The following is a 14,507-nucleotide window of genomic DNA, read 5'->3' on the forward strand; positions in this document are numbered from 1 at the left end:
TATGCATTAAGACTAAGAGGTAAAGACATAATGGTGTTCTGAATATTGACAATTCCACAACACAATGTAGTCAGAACAATATATGTTCAAGGACATATTAATTCCATGGTTAAATTGTACAGCTTTATCTTGTACTTAACATCTATATAGTGCCCGTTTTTGCACAAATTTGTTATGTCCCAGCATTATGTGAAAAACATACTTATCTACTACACATGTCTGTTTGAAATATTTTAAAAACATTTCTAATGTCGGCTTTACATCTTTACCATTTAAGAATGAAGTCTTCATTCACGGTTGGGACTTGAAAAACACTTTTCTTGATACCCACCCCATTAATCTGTGCCTCTGTGTATTCTTTATTTCAAGTCACCTCTTTTCACTTTGAGTGATATTAGACGTGTGTGTGCGCATGTGCTCACATGTGTGCGCATGTGTTCACATTGTGTGTGTGTGTGTGTGGATAAAAGGGTGGAATATAGAGGGAGGGTTAATTATAACATTGCAGTAAACATTCCACAGATATTGAAAAAGCAACAACAAAAAAACACCTATAAACAAAATTCAGTGCAAATAATATCTATAGGTGACATGACAGAAACGCTTCCATTATAAAAGGAAAAATGGCAACTTCGATTTAAAGTTAAATACTTGGGCATTATTTCTTTTGCAAGAATTTGGGAGAAAACTGACTCTTTTTGGGCACTGAAATAAATCATGGTTTCATGTTATCTGTTTACTACAATAAACGTTTTTGCTTAAGTCTGTCTTGAAGTTATCCAGTATTATGTGAGATAAAAGAGACATAATCAGTCTATAATGGTACAGTGGCATATCTGACATTTTTGTTGTTGTGCCGATTCCTATTGTAAGCCCTTTGTATCTAACACTTCTTTAAGACCCGCCCTATACTTGATACAAGCAAATAGTAGCAGTCCAGAAGTGATGGATAATTATTTGTGTGTCTGTGAGCTTTCATCATGCGGTTGATGGATACATGTGCTGTTTTGGGTCCGTTAAACTTGCTTTTAATAAATTTAGGCTATTTTAGTTTCTATCTAATAAAAAGACGCAGTTTTTAACCGGCTTCACTCAAGGGGTGCAACTCCGATGTCTTTCTCCTGTTTTCACACGAGGGTTCGTTAGGCTAACCAAAATCTTGCGATTTTTTGGCAGCAGTTTCAGCATTTCATCATGGGGAGCGTTGCTCAAAAACCTATCCAGTTTGTCAAGAGTCTGTACAACGATCCATTTAGATGGTAAGTTAAATTTCGGTTCCCAGTCCAGGCTTGAGAGATCCCGAACACATGTTGAAACCCAAAACCCAAACTAAGCGTTGAATTTGAAGGTCAGTCCAAACATGTTATCGCCCACAACGACTGTTTACAAAGGCCTTCATATGACTTGGGATGAAAGTGCCGATTTTTCAAAGCCCAATTTGAAAGTATAACTTTGTTAAACTTTGTGGGGTTTGAATACCTTTATTCAAAAACCTGTTCAAAGTGCACCAAGGCCTTGTTCATTGTCCCAGTCTGAAAGAAAAACTTGTCCATCTACCTGACCGTAGACGACATGGCCATGACAGACAGTTCCAAATGATCACATCCAGGACCCAGTATAGAGCTGCTTCTTTTCTGCCTAGAACTGTCAAAAACTGGAACAATCTCCAACATGGAACGGTTGAGGCCACAACACTTGACACATTTGTGTCAAGGGCCTCCAAAACCTCAGACTAGACTTTTGGGGAGAGTTACAATCAGCGATTGCATCCATGGAGTTGGTCAATCACCAGTCTTCCTTCATAAGCTCAGCTGGATGTTGTCTACTCCTGCAGCCTTTCCCCATTTCAGTGATCTTATTGTAGATTCTACTTCCTCACGAAGAATTGGTAAGCCGTCCTCATTTGTTTGCTCCCGGCAAATTACAATGCTTGGATCACCTTGGTTCTGGAAGTTGTATAATTCAGAGTTTTTACTTAGTCCATCTCAGACAGATGCCATCTTTGTCTTGGATTGTACTGATTTTGCTTTGTTTCTGTTTGGTTAAGTCTTTGACAAGTAAGAAGTTAGAAGACCTTTTTGGAATTGTTACTGGCAAGTGAAGTTTCAGTCTCTTTGCATCGTTCTTCTATTCACTGTTACTTTACCTCATTGATTTTTTTCCTGATGTTCTTGTTTATTTCTCTGTATTCCACCTTGCCATCGATTTCCGGCAGTTGTTCCCTAACACTTCTTTTGCAGTTAGTTAGTTAATATTGCTTTGAAGTTGTTGGTGATGGCTTCAACATCTTCTTGCAGGAGCAGTGGGCTGGAAAAAAACAACAACAAAGGTTGATTTTTTTTTTTTTTTTTTTTTTTTTTTAAGTCTCAGTCTTACTCTCGGAACTCTCTGCCAGACTCAACTTTCTGCAGATTTACCTCTTGATTTGATGATATATGCTGTTGGACTGTGGTTAGAATGGACCATGTTTAATCAAGTGACCATATGGAAGTTACCCCAAATAGACGTTATGACCTATTGACTATTCACTGTTCAGCCATTGTCATTGGTTTTTCAGTTCTGAGTGGCATGATGCAATGTGCAAACTTTAGCTGCCAAAACAATTTTTTTTTTTATGTACTGCATTTGAGAAACAGGTGTCTAGGGGTATGAGCAAGCTGACAAACATGCTGGCAGTACAAATGTAACAAATGGCTTACAACTAGGCAAACCTAGTAACTGAAGGCTGAAGGAAGTTGTACTTTGTAAAAGAAAAGTCACACTTAACCTGATAAAAATAGCAAGAACCATGATTAATCAAATATTGGTATCACCTCCATATCAGTAATGACCTGAAACTGTGAAAGTGAAGTAGACTTTTGGCCTTGAAGTGTTTATATATTGACACATGATCACACATGTGCACACACACACACACACACACAGTGAGACAAACTGACAGGATAACACACATTGTTTTGCAGTGGGCACCCCTCACAGTCACACCCAAAGTGAAGGTACATTAAGATTATGCAATATGTGCATCAGTGGTGCTTTGTTTGTGTGATTGTGCACACATTTCACACAGAGGTTTTCTCCAGTCTCTGAGTCATGAAAGGATTTCAAGGATCATTCTTCAGATTTGCATCTAACATGGTTTATGAGGTCTGGGGAACTTTGGAATTCACAGAAACGGACCTGCTCCCATTGACAACCAAAGTTTGCTTTTCTGTCTTAATGAAAACCTCTGATCAGCTTCAAAAGTTCAAAGTTTTCCCGTTGGTGCTAAATATAATGTTTTAAGTTTGTGAATGAGGAAGCTTTGGATTTTTTTAGTCAAAAGCCCTAGATTCATTTCCTGGGATACCCCCGAAAACGGAGTATGGCTGCCTACATGGCGGGGTAAAAACGGTCACATACGTAAAAGCCCACTCGTGTGCATCACGAGTGAACGTGGGAGTTGCAGCCCACAACGAAGAAGATTTCCTGGGATGTGTATGCCAGACTGGGGTGGAGGGTGAATGTATTCTTTTAAACGTTATTTTTATTTGAACATACTGGTACATGTAAAATACAAGAAAGTGAAAGAATCCTTCAACACATAAAAAAGAATGGAAAAAAGGAACAATTTTGGATATGTTAAAATTTAATGTTATGTTTGCATTTATTTGGTTATCTGTGAACTGATTTGTTGTGAACAGGTCCTTGGTAAAGAGTGGTGTGTTCTTCCTGGCTGCCGTCTACATTGCTCGCGAGATGGCTGTAGCAGAGAAGGCAGCTCAGAATATGGCACCCGCTACATAAAATCATCTGCAGTGATGTTCCCATGTTTGCTCTTAGTGAGTTCTTGTTTGTGTACTTAATTTTGAAATATAAACAATATATAAATTGAGTGTGAACTGCATTTTCCAATGACAAAAATCCATTATAGTCAGTTATTTACCATTTTAGAAAGTAATTTTATCTCTTGGATTGTTGAAATTTATAACTTACAAATAAAACTGAGTATGAATGGCATTTTTCAAAAACATGAATTTGGGAAGACATTTGCATAATTTTTTTTTACTTAAAAATTATTCTCTGGGAAAGGGGTGAAGCAGTTGCTTTGGAATGTCACTGACACAAGCAAAATGATAGTTGGTGCAGGTTTTTTTTGCTTGTTTGTTTTTTTCTTTCTGCTTTGTCAGCTGCCATGTATTCCATGCACTTTGCATGCAGAAAAAGACCTGAAAGCAAGCAACCACCACAGTACAAGTTGGCCTTACTACCCACAAATCATGAAAAAGCATGAGCAACACCCTCCTCTTCCATACTTGAGTCAACATTTTGGAGAGAGAGAGAGAGAAAGAACAAGATTTCAACAACCTTCAACACTGAAAAGCTTTGTAAACTTTGTGCAAATAATATAAAGCAGTGAAATTTTCAATTTTAAAATAAATAGGTTTAGATAGTAGTTTGTATTTCAGAGTTGAGTTCCAGATTGCATATATCATAGGTTTTCCTGATTAAAATTGAAAAACAGCTGTGTAATGTGGTTGCTCTTTTTGCCGTTCCTCACACTGTAAACCTTTTTTTTCCAAGGACCCATTGTCTTTTTTGTTGGTGTAAGTCCCTAAATGTAATTTAAGAACTCTCCACTATTCTAAAAATAAGACGTTATAGAAAAGAACAAAAAGGAGAAAAAAGCAGCTTTCACATTGCTACATCTCACAACATGGAAACTACTGCAGTCCTGGTTGAGTTAAATTAAAAACAAATTTCTTGGGAAACTTTTAACTTCAGTGTGATACTAATGAATCATCTCAAAAGAAAGGCTCAGATTGGTTCACATTCTTGGTTGTCACAATATACTTTGTACTAGTTGTTCCTGGTAGTGAATCACATGAATGGTGAAGTTAAAACAAAGGCTTAAAATGTTGACAGAGCATGAACAAGCTCTCATGAGTTTCAGTTTCAGTAGCTCAAGGAGGCGTCACTGCGTTCGGACAAATCCATTTCCGCTCATGATTGTAATTGGAATGCATAAAAAATTTGATATCTTGTTTTACGTTAACACTGTTCGAAGCACTCAGGAGCAAGAATGAGACCTTGTTCTTACAGTAACACACATCTCAATTTTGTGGTCTCACACTTTGGCTTATGCATTTTCATCAGAGGATTATGGAATTTTTCTCTGCTAGAATCAAAGAAATAAAAGCAGAGAGAGGGAGTGGCCGTAAGTCTAACATGAAAGGTAGAGCATGATGCTTTGCAAATCAAACAAATATCGGCATCATTTCCAAACCAACATTGCGCAAATTTCTTCATAACGGAACAGAGTCTCTGTGGGCTTTTCCAAATACAATAGACTGAGCAACACACTAGACACCACGTTCTTGGCATCAGAGATCTTTTCCCATCCCTCTTGCGGCCAATCAGTGGCAGCCTCTGTGCGTGTGTGTATGTGTGTGTTTGTGTGCATGTGTGGGTCTGTATTTTTGAGTGCTTTTGTGCATGCGCGAGAGTGTAAGTGTACACAAGTGTCAGTAGAGTTCTGTGCACGTGCGTGTGTGTGTGTGTGAGGGGGAGGTGGGGGTGCGGGGGGAGGTGGGGTAGAGGATGAGGTATGTGAGCGTATGCATGCCTACACTGTGGGAGCATCAGGATATTGGAACGTATATATATATATATATCTTTGTATATATGTGTGTGGAGATATGGGCATATGTGTGTGTGCTTGTACAAGTAAGTGTTCATCTGTGTGTGTGTGCCGTGGAAGCTGTGATACGTAGACTAGAAATGAGCGTGTGGAGGAGGGGGGTAGAGGAGGTGCAGGGTAATGTGTGTGTGTGTGTGTGTGTTGGAGCTCATATACGTTTATATTTGACAGTGCTTTCATATCTCTGAAACTGCATGTTCGGTGCATATCTGTTATGCATGTGTGGGTGTATATGTGAATGTGTGTCTTCATGTTTTACATCTATCTGCTTACATTTCATCATTGTTATCTTTTTTTTTTTTTTTTACATTATAGTTATTAATTTATTTATTTGTGTAAGCTTATCTATCATTTATTCACCTTTTTTTTTTTTTCCTCAAGGCCTGACTAAGCGCGTTGGGTTACGCTGCTGGTCAGGCATCTGCTTGGCAGATGTGGTGTAGCGTATATGGATTTGTCCGAACACAGTGACGCCTCCTTGAGCTACTGAAACTGAACCTTTAGCTTTGTCCTCATAGTATAGTAAGGGGCATCACAAAATTGTGTCAGATTCTGTAGACCGAGTGTAAGAATAAGAACTTCGTTGAGTGAAGTGAACAGTGTGACATAGCCTTCCTGTTCCAGTGCGAGATAAATTTATTAAGATTGTAAATTTATCAAGGTACATGTAGTGATATATGGTTGTTCACAGCACAGTATTTCAAGTAGCACAGTATTTCAAGTATTGTTTTTGACCTGACAGGGCAGCAGGCATTTATGTGGGGTGTGGCATTTTAGAAGCAGGACCTGGGCTGGCTTTTGTCCATGATCTTCGCACAATAGCAGCATAAAGTCAGCTTAGTGTTCAAAATTTCTCAGCAGTGTAAAGTTTGCTCAGTGCAAAGAATTCTACACAATAGGTTTGTGTATTTCTTAATGCTAAGCAAAGTTAGCGATGTAATGATTGCTCATGCCACCCAGTTTAGGAAAGCAGCATTGTCAGTGCATGGGAATAACCAGAAAGCCTACCACAGTCCAGGAAGGTGCAGGGGAGAATTTCATGCTGTGACCGGTTGTTGGCCAGAACTAATTTCAGCCTCTGACAGTCCATGGTTTTTAGGTTTTCTCTACAGTCATTGGATGATTGATACAATATTTATAGCTGGAACAAATTACATTCAGATTACAATTTGAAATGTAAAGACAAAATTGAAGTGTAAGGACATAGTTTTTAAGATTAGGGGAGTTATATTTCATTTTCAAGTTGGTCTCCTTTCAAAAAATGTTTTTTTCTTCTCCCTTTATTCCAGCCAGACACCAAACAAAAAGATCTGTTAGTGTTTTGTCACCATGAAATGGAAGTTTTTTCATTTCATTTGTGCATAACGTTTTTCTTTGTTCAGGTCGTTGCAAGTACTGGAAGATTTTGCCAACAGATGCTGACCTCAACATCTCCATTTTGCTGTTCAGAATACAACTAAATATTTGGAAATGTCCATCACAATTCCAGTTCAGTTTTCATTTTTTAGTTGTAATAGTTTCTTCAGTCAACTGCAAGAGAAATAAACTGTGTGCAACATGGATTTGTTATTGTTCATATATTTGCAGTGCAATGCTTGAGTGTATGTTCTTGCAAATCAGTTAACATTGCACATTTCATGACACTTTCCTTCAGATTTGCACAAACAGATCCCCACATTCCCTGGGGTTGAAGTGACCAAAATCTAATTTTTTTGTTTTGTTTGTTATGAACTGGAACTATGTGAACTGCGCACTATACCAGTACAACAAACATAACACACTTTTTACACTCAGTTCAGACCTTGGTACAAACAAACTTTACTTCATTTTCAAAACTGAACACTTAGCTGCAAGAGTCATACAAAAAGAAACAATCTTTGCGAACAACATCAAATGGTAATGGAGAATGAAATGACAATGAAATGACAAAATGGCAGATGACGAGCATGGACAGGGATGATGGGCAGGAATTGAAGGGATCACTCAGTCTCTCATCTCTCCCTCTTCATCATCTTCTTCAACCCCTCTGATGTACATCACGTTGTTACACCTGCAACAAGACACATATGTATTAAATGACATATTGTATTTTGCTTCAAATGTAGTTTAAATGTACACACCAATTTCCCCCACATAACCGACTGAGCAGAGGAGAAGATATCATTTATCACAGTGGTGGTGTGGAGAAAGGCAGGCATACAAACTGGAAGCAGCTTGATTGTTAGAAACTGAAAACATTAATAATACTTGTGCTGGGGATTGTTAGACACTGAAAACATTAATAATACTTGTGCTGGGGAAGGAGGCAGCAAATAATCCTGAGCGTGAAAGAAAGATTGTTCAGGAGCAGATGAGGGTTTGGCCAGTCATTCTGAATTTCCAGCACTCTATACATTTGTTTAACTCAACACATTTATTTAAAGCAAATACGTTCAAAACATTTGTGAAGACACTCACAGCAAATATGTCTGTTATTATATCATAATATATGCATACACATCTCATTGTATGCATGAATGCATACTGGCGATGTGCACTCACTTGATGGCTTTGCAATTAAATTCTGAATTCTTTCTCTCTCCTTCCCACCTTTCCCCTCACTTCCACTCTCTTTTCTTCACTGTTTTGTTGTGCAGTGTGTGTGTGTGTGTGTGTGTATGCATACACAGCTTATGCTGAAATATGGATACCTAGAAATGGGTAGTTGTTGATCACCGTTGAAAAAATATAGCCCAAATTAGGTGCTACTGACAGAGGTCCCAAAACTACTGAAAACTGGCATTCATCATGGGATTGAAAACAACTGAAGGGCATTTTAGGAGGTAGGCAGGCCCGAGGTCAATTTCAAGTATAGTGTGATTTATGTTCTACTATTACAAAGAAGTCTGAATTAAAAAACCGACCAGTATAGTTTACCCAGTCTAGTAAACCAATACCTGTAAATTATTTTTTAAAGCAACATTACTTTTTTCTTCTTCTTAAACCATACCTGATCAGAACTTCACCCAGGTTACCAGCAAGCATACCATCCACATACTCCTCTGTATTGGCCAGCTGTAACAAGAAGAAGAAAAGCATCAGTAAAGTAAAAATAACAAACTGAAACAGTTAAAAGTAAAACACAAGTATTGGTTGAACTGTTCTTTCATACACAATTCTGTACTGCAAAGGCAAAATCTAAACCAGGAAAGACCACTTTCATGGCATAGCTATTAGTATTACTTAACCATTAAAATTTAAAGACAATGTCCAAACATCAGCAGCAGTTCAGCAGTATATTCTGTTGTTGTTTTTTTACCCTGGCCAGCTCAACCCATGACTATCCTATGTTGTTTGCTGAATATGCACCTTAGACACTGAAATTTTAATCAACAAAATTATAACTTCAATATCAATCAGCCCCCCCCCCCCCTCACCCCTCAAAGTTTCTGCCTCAAATTATGCCAATGCCATTTACACTTGGAGATTTTTCCAGGCTGAGCACAAAGTGCAAACATAGCATCTGATCTAGCTTGTCAAGAAATGCACTGGAGCAGTGCTGACCACATTCCAGACACTACTGAACAGTACCACGGTACCAACTACCACGTTCTTTTGATGCACAAGAGTAGCAGAGCTGATCCTGAATGAATTGAGAAACATTTAGTTTGGTTTGGGTCATCAATTTACATTACACTTTACAAACCAAACAAGAAATACTGTAACCATTGAACAATACTATATATATATATATTATACAACAATGGAATAATATTCATTTCAATCCCAATATTATAATAAAATAGAACTAACGATTGCCTGTAAAACAACAGAAAATTATTGCTTTGTTCACAATCAAAGCATTGGACACAAAACGGTGCCAATCCTCCAACAGAAAAACATCATTAATGTCATTCAGGTTTTCCACTGACATCCACCTCAAATAACATGGTTGACACTAGTGACAGGCATAACCATCCAAGGAAAATGTTTTTTTTACAGAACACAGATTGAGTAACTAAAATGAATTCAATGAATCTGATGCATGACTGACAAATATGCATGTTTAATGTAATGAACAGACGTGACTCCACAATAGTCAATCACTCAATAATGTATATAAACAAATGAAATAGGTCTAACAATAATGACGGTGGGAAAGAAAATGGAGCTGGACTGGCCACATCCTGAGCATACCTCCAACCATTATCAGACAAGCAATGGAATAGAATGAAGACAAGAAAATGGGCAGACCAATACAGACAAGGAGATGGTGCATGGACGATGAGATAAAGGTTGTCGGATAGACATAGACGAAACTGAAATGGACACCCCAAAACAATGTCTGGATGAGTGCTGGATGTGGCCCTATGCTCCTCCGGAAAATCCAAAGGCACAAGTATAATAAAGTATGTATGTAATATTAACAGTGAACAACTAACAAGTAAATACACTAACCTGAAGATTCATGTAGCCGTCAACTGACACCAAGTAGCCCTTGTATTCCATGCCCCACTTGAGCTTGACCATGACTGGCTTGCCTGTCAGCCCATTCAGAAAGGGCTTGGGGTTCATTGGCAAAGTCTGCAAATATAACATTTATCATTTTCATAATAATATATAGCAAAAACTGTTAATGTAACATTTATCATTTTAATAAATAAACTATAACTGAAGCATACTGTGCTGAAGCCACTGGATATGCAGCTTGTTTTTCTCGGTGTATGTCAGAGAGACATGACAGAGAAAGGGTAAAATAAACAGATCCAGCTCAGTACAGAGGCGAGTTTCTTACACGCTAGTTTGGCGAGGTTCTTGCAAGACATGCTATGAAGGTGCGTTTCATTTTTCCACCTCATGGCAAAAATGACTAGAGGTTCTCATGAGTCAAGGCTAGGTAGCTTTAAGAGCAACTTTGCCACAAGGTTTGTTGTACACTACTCCTTGCTCTTGCCACTAGCACACAAGTGTGCTTGCATTTAAAAAAACACATCTCAGTTTGGGTCATTTGACATGTTCACCATAAAATCAGTGGGTCCCCCCCCCAAATAGGTCAGAAAAAACATTTGGGTCTGTGCATAGTCCCTGAAGGTAGACCTATGGTCTGAAACGGACACCTTTATCAAAACTAAGTCTTATTCTACAACCCCTAGTTCATATAAACTTTCTCCATTAGGTGATTAAAAAAAAAAAGACTCAGCAGTCAATTTTCCTATTATTGCTGTACCCATTGTACACTTATTTAGTGTTACTGGTAGCCTTTTCCTTCCCTTTTCAGGCCTTTGTTCCTCATAATCAGTTGTTTACCAACATAATTTTAACAGAAATTATTAGATGACATAATTCATTATCTTGGGGAATAGGTAATGTGGATAAGTGTTTGGATTTGGAACTTGGATGCTAATGGGGTATTGATGAGAAAATGTGATGCTGCATCTCTATCAATGAAAGTAACATTTTTCACAAATTTCTGTTGAACACATCCAAAAGTAGAACTAGCAGAAGGTGGTCAACAATTTCATTATATTTATCTGACCTCTTGCATATGGGTTTTGTTTACATTATTAGTTAATGACTCTTTCACTGTGTAACATAGTTATATATGGTATACGAACGTAGCAAGACTGCAATAGTACAATATACTATAAATCATTTTGACTCACTTGTGTAAACAAAGTGAGTCTATGTTTTAACCCGGTGTTCGGTTGTCTGTGTGTGTGTGTGTGTGTGTGAATGAGTGTGTGTCTGTGTGCCTGTGGTAAACTTTAACATTGACATTTTCTCTGCAAATACTTTGTCATTTGACACCAAATTAGGCATAAAAATAGGAAAAATTCAGTTCTTTCCAGTCATCTTGTTTAAAACAATATTGCACCTCTGGGATGGGCACAAAAAAATAAATAATGAAGCCTAATTATATGCAAACTGCATTTACTGTTATATTTGTATTTTTTGTATTCTCTAAACTTGGCACTTTGATCTGATATTCTGACCCAACAACAAGAGCAGTCATTATTATCATTTTTTGTTCAAACAGGAACTTCTTTTGCTCAGCATGGAAATTTTATTTATTTTGCAAACGTTTTGGTGCAGATAGTAAAAAAGGGAAATTACTCTGTAATTAATGCTAGGGGACTTAATTTGCTTTAAACTGATCTTTCTCATCTTAAACATTACATTCTGAAATTATACTCAATACATAAAAAGCTTGTGTGTTTTACTCTCAGTCACAAGTGAGTCTTGAAGGCCTTGCCTCTCTTGTTTTAAAAAGGAGGGGTGGAGGGAGCTTGCAACGAAAACCGAGATAAACTGTCGTACAGTACTTAGTACTAATTCAGCTCTTAGTAGTAAAACTGGGCGTAAAATAGTAAGCATTAAATCTGAAATAAATGAAAACTCGCAAAAGCAACAGAGAAATAACTTCAGAAAAAAATCCCAGCGTCTAACGTCTAAGGGTGACAATCATACGTCCATGCGACAACCGGTGTTTTAAGCCACCATTCTTTGAACATAATTCAGAGCTAAATGAACAATGAACAATCGTAAAATGATTTCTGGGCAAATCTGAACATTAATAATTAGTGCAAGCCCGTTCAACGCATGTCTTACCGCCATATTGACAAATTTGGCTTTTCCTTCGACGAACAAAAAACGTGAAGACTGCAACCAGCGGTAAATCTTCCGGAAGTTCAGAGCTGGCTTTTGCGCATGCCTTGATCCATGTTTTTTAGATTATGAAGTTAGGTGTACGTCAGTTGCTGCTTCTTTTTACAATACAATGCATGATATGGGCGTGCGTGTGTGCGTGTGCGTGCGTGCGTGCGTGCACGCGCGCGCGCGCGCGTATGTATGTGTGTGTGTGTTTGTGTCTGTGTCTGTGTAATTTTTTTTTTACATTTATTTGCTTGTTTATTTCTTATAATCATTGTCTTTTTATTTTATTTATTTATTTATTATAAGTAATAGTAGTGGCAGTATCCTTTTTTCATATTTGAATATCCACTTACTTCTTTATTTATTTAATCATTTTCTCTTTTTTTTTCTTTCTTTTTTATTTCTCAAGCCCTGACTATAAGCGCGTTGGGTTACGCAGCTGGTCAGGCATCTGTTTGGCAGATGTGGTGTACCGAATATGGACCGGATTTGTCCGAACACCAGTGACGGCTTAGTGACGCTTCCTTGAGCTACTGATACTGATGTACTGAAGGTGTACGTCAGTTGCTGCTTCTTTTTACAATACAATACAATACAATACAATACAATACAATACAATACAATACAATACAATACAATACAATTTATCCAGTTGGAAAGTACTAATGCATTCGAAGGTTCGTCATTCATACTACATAAACAGAATCACAGAATCACAGAAATGTTTGGCTATAGGCTAAAAGCCTTTTGCCCTCATAATCAGTGTCCATTTATGTGCTTTTGGATCACTTGTTGTGAACAGACCCTTGTTTAAATCAGGCATAGTGTACTACCACATTTATCTACAGCTCAATAAAGATTTAACTCTGTGGAAAATACATGGTCCTTAAACTTTTTGTCAATGTGATTTTTGAAGGCGTTTACCGATGGTGCATTGATGGTGTCATAGGAAAGGTTATTCCACAGATTTATGATACGGTTAGTAAAAAAAAACTTGCGGAACTGGTTAGTTACGAAATTAGTTTTGTTTATTTTGAAGTTGTGCCCTCGAGTTTTATCATAGTTAGCCATAGTAAACAAGGAAGAGGTGGTGCAAGGATCATAAATATTGTGCATGATCTTGTATACTTCAATGAGATCACCTCTTAATCTTCTAAACTCTAGGCTAGGCATATTAAAAAGAGCCAGGCGCTCCTCATAACTAAGATCTCGAGTACTATTAGTATTACTAGTTATACACTTGGTAAATCTGCGTTGAACACCTTCAATCATATTTATGTGCTTTTTAAGGTAAGGGCACCATACTGAGTTTCCATATTCAATAATGGGTCTAACCAGAGCTTTGAACAATGGAATCATAATTTCGGGAGATTTATTAGTTATAGTTCTCACAAGAAGACCAGGAATTTGATTTCCCTTTTTCACTATATTATTTATATGTGCCTCAAAGCTTAGTTCTGGATCCATCGTGACCCCTAAATCTTTTTCGGCAGTTGTACTATCCATTGTTCGATTTACCCCCTTTTCCTGTATCGTGTACTGATACTGTGGATTATTCTTTCCAAGGTGCAGAACTTTGCATTTCTCGCTGTTAAATTGCAGTAGCCAAGTATCTGTCCATTTAACTAGATTATGTATACACATTTGTAAGTGATCTCTATCTTCTATATTTCGGATGGCAGAGTAAGCCTTGGTGTCGTCTGCAAAGATTTTTACTTTACAATCTACCTCACCAGGCATATCATTTATAAAGTATATGAACAAGGTCGGGCCAAGAACACTACCTTGTGGTACACCACTAGTTACCTTAACCTTCGATGTTTACTACTATTTACACTTACACACTGTGATCTTCCATTTAGAAAGTCTCTGATCCACGATAGTAGCTTGCCTTTTATCCCATAGCCTCCCAGCTTATTTATGAGTCTGTGATGGGGAACTGTATCGAAAGCTTTCCTTAGATCAAGGTAGACTGCGTCGACTGGTACTCTCTCATCTAGCATGACTAACCAATCTTGTAATGTAACAAGTAGTTGTGTAACACACGAGCGCCCTCTGGTAAATCCAAACTGTTCTCTAGATAACAGATCATGTTTGGTTAAATGTTGACAGAGAGCGTCTCGAATAAAACCCTCAAAAACTTTACAGACAACTGATGTTAGGCTGACTGGATGATAGTTACCTGCAGAATTCTTGT

At 37.7% G+C, this 14,507-nt stretch overlaps 1 protein-coding gene and 1 long non-coding RNA gene across 2 annotated transcripts; one reads left to right on the top strand and one right to left on the bottom strand.

Annotated features, from left to right (window-relative positions):
• Positions 1–1,105: 1,105 nt before the first annotated feature.
• On the top strand, positions 1,106–7,239 carry LOC143285121 (uncharacterized). The gene is made up of 3 exons (XR_013055667.1): positions 1,106–1,259; positions 3,681–3,818; positions 7,060–7,239. It is a non-coding gene; the product is annotated as an uncharacterized LOC143285121 (long non-coding RNA).
• Positions 7,240–7,475: 236 nt separating this feature from the next.
• On the bottom strand, positions 7,476–12,379 carry LOC143285122 (small nuclear ribonucleoprotein F). The gene is made up of 4 exons (XM_076592342.1): positions 12,266–12,379; positions 10,115–10,240; positions 8,667–8,731; positions 7,476–7,727 (listed from the first exon to the last, which is right to left on the bottom strand). The coding sequence occupies exons 1-4, from the start codon at positions 12,269–12,271 to the stop codon at positions 7,661–7,663; spliced, it is 264 nt and encodes an 87-aa protein (XP_076448457.1). The 5' UTR covers positions 12,272–12,379; the 3' UTR covers positions 7,476–7,660.
• Positions 12,380–14,507: the final 2,128 nt, after the last annotated feature.

Source organism: Babylonia areolata, chromosome 8 (genome assembly GCF_041734735.1).
Source record: "Babylonia areolata isolate BAREFJ2019XMU chromosome 8, ASM4173473v1, whole genome shotgun sequence".
Lineage (NCBI taxonomy): Eukaryota > Metazoa > Mollusca > Gastropoda > Neogastropoda > Buccinidae > Babylonia > Babylonia areolata.

Coding starts and splice junctions, on each gene's coding strand:
- LOC143285122 (XM_076592342.1), bottom strand. Junction 8,732..10,114: donor ACGGCTACATGAATCTTCAG/GTTAGTGTATTT, acceptor TTCTTGTTACAG/CTGGCCAATACAGAGGAGTA. Junction 7,728..8,666: donor CTGGGTGAAGTTCTGATCAG/GTATGGTTTAAG, acceptor GTCTTGTTGCAG/GTGTAACAACGTGATGTACA.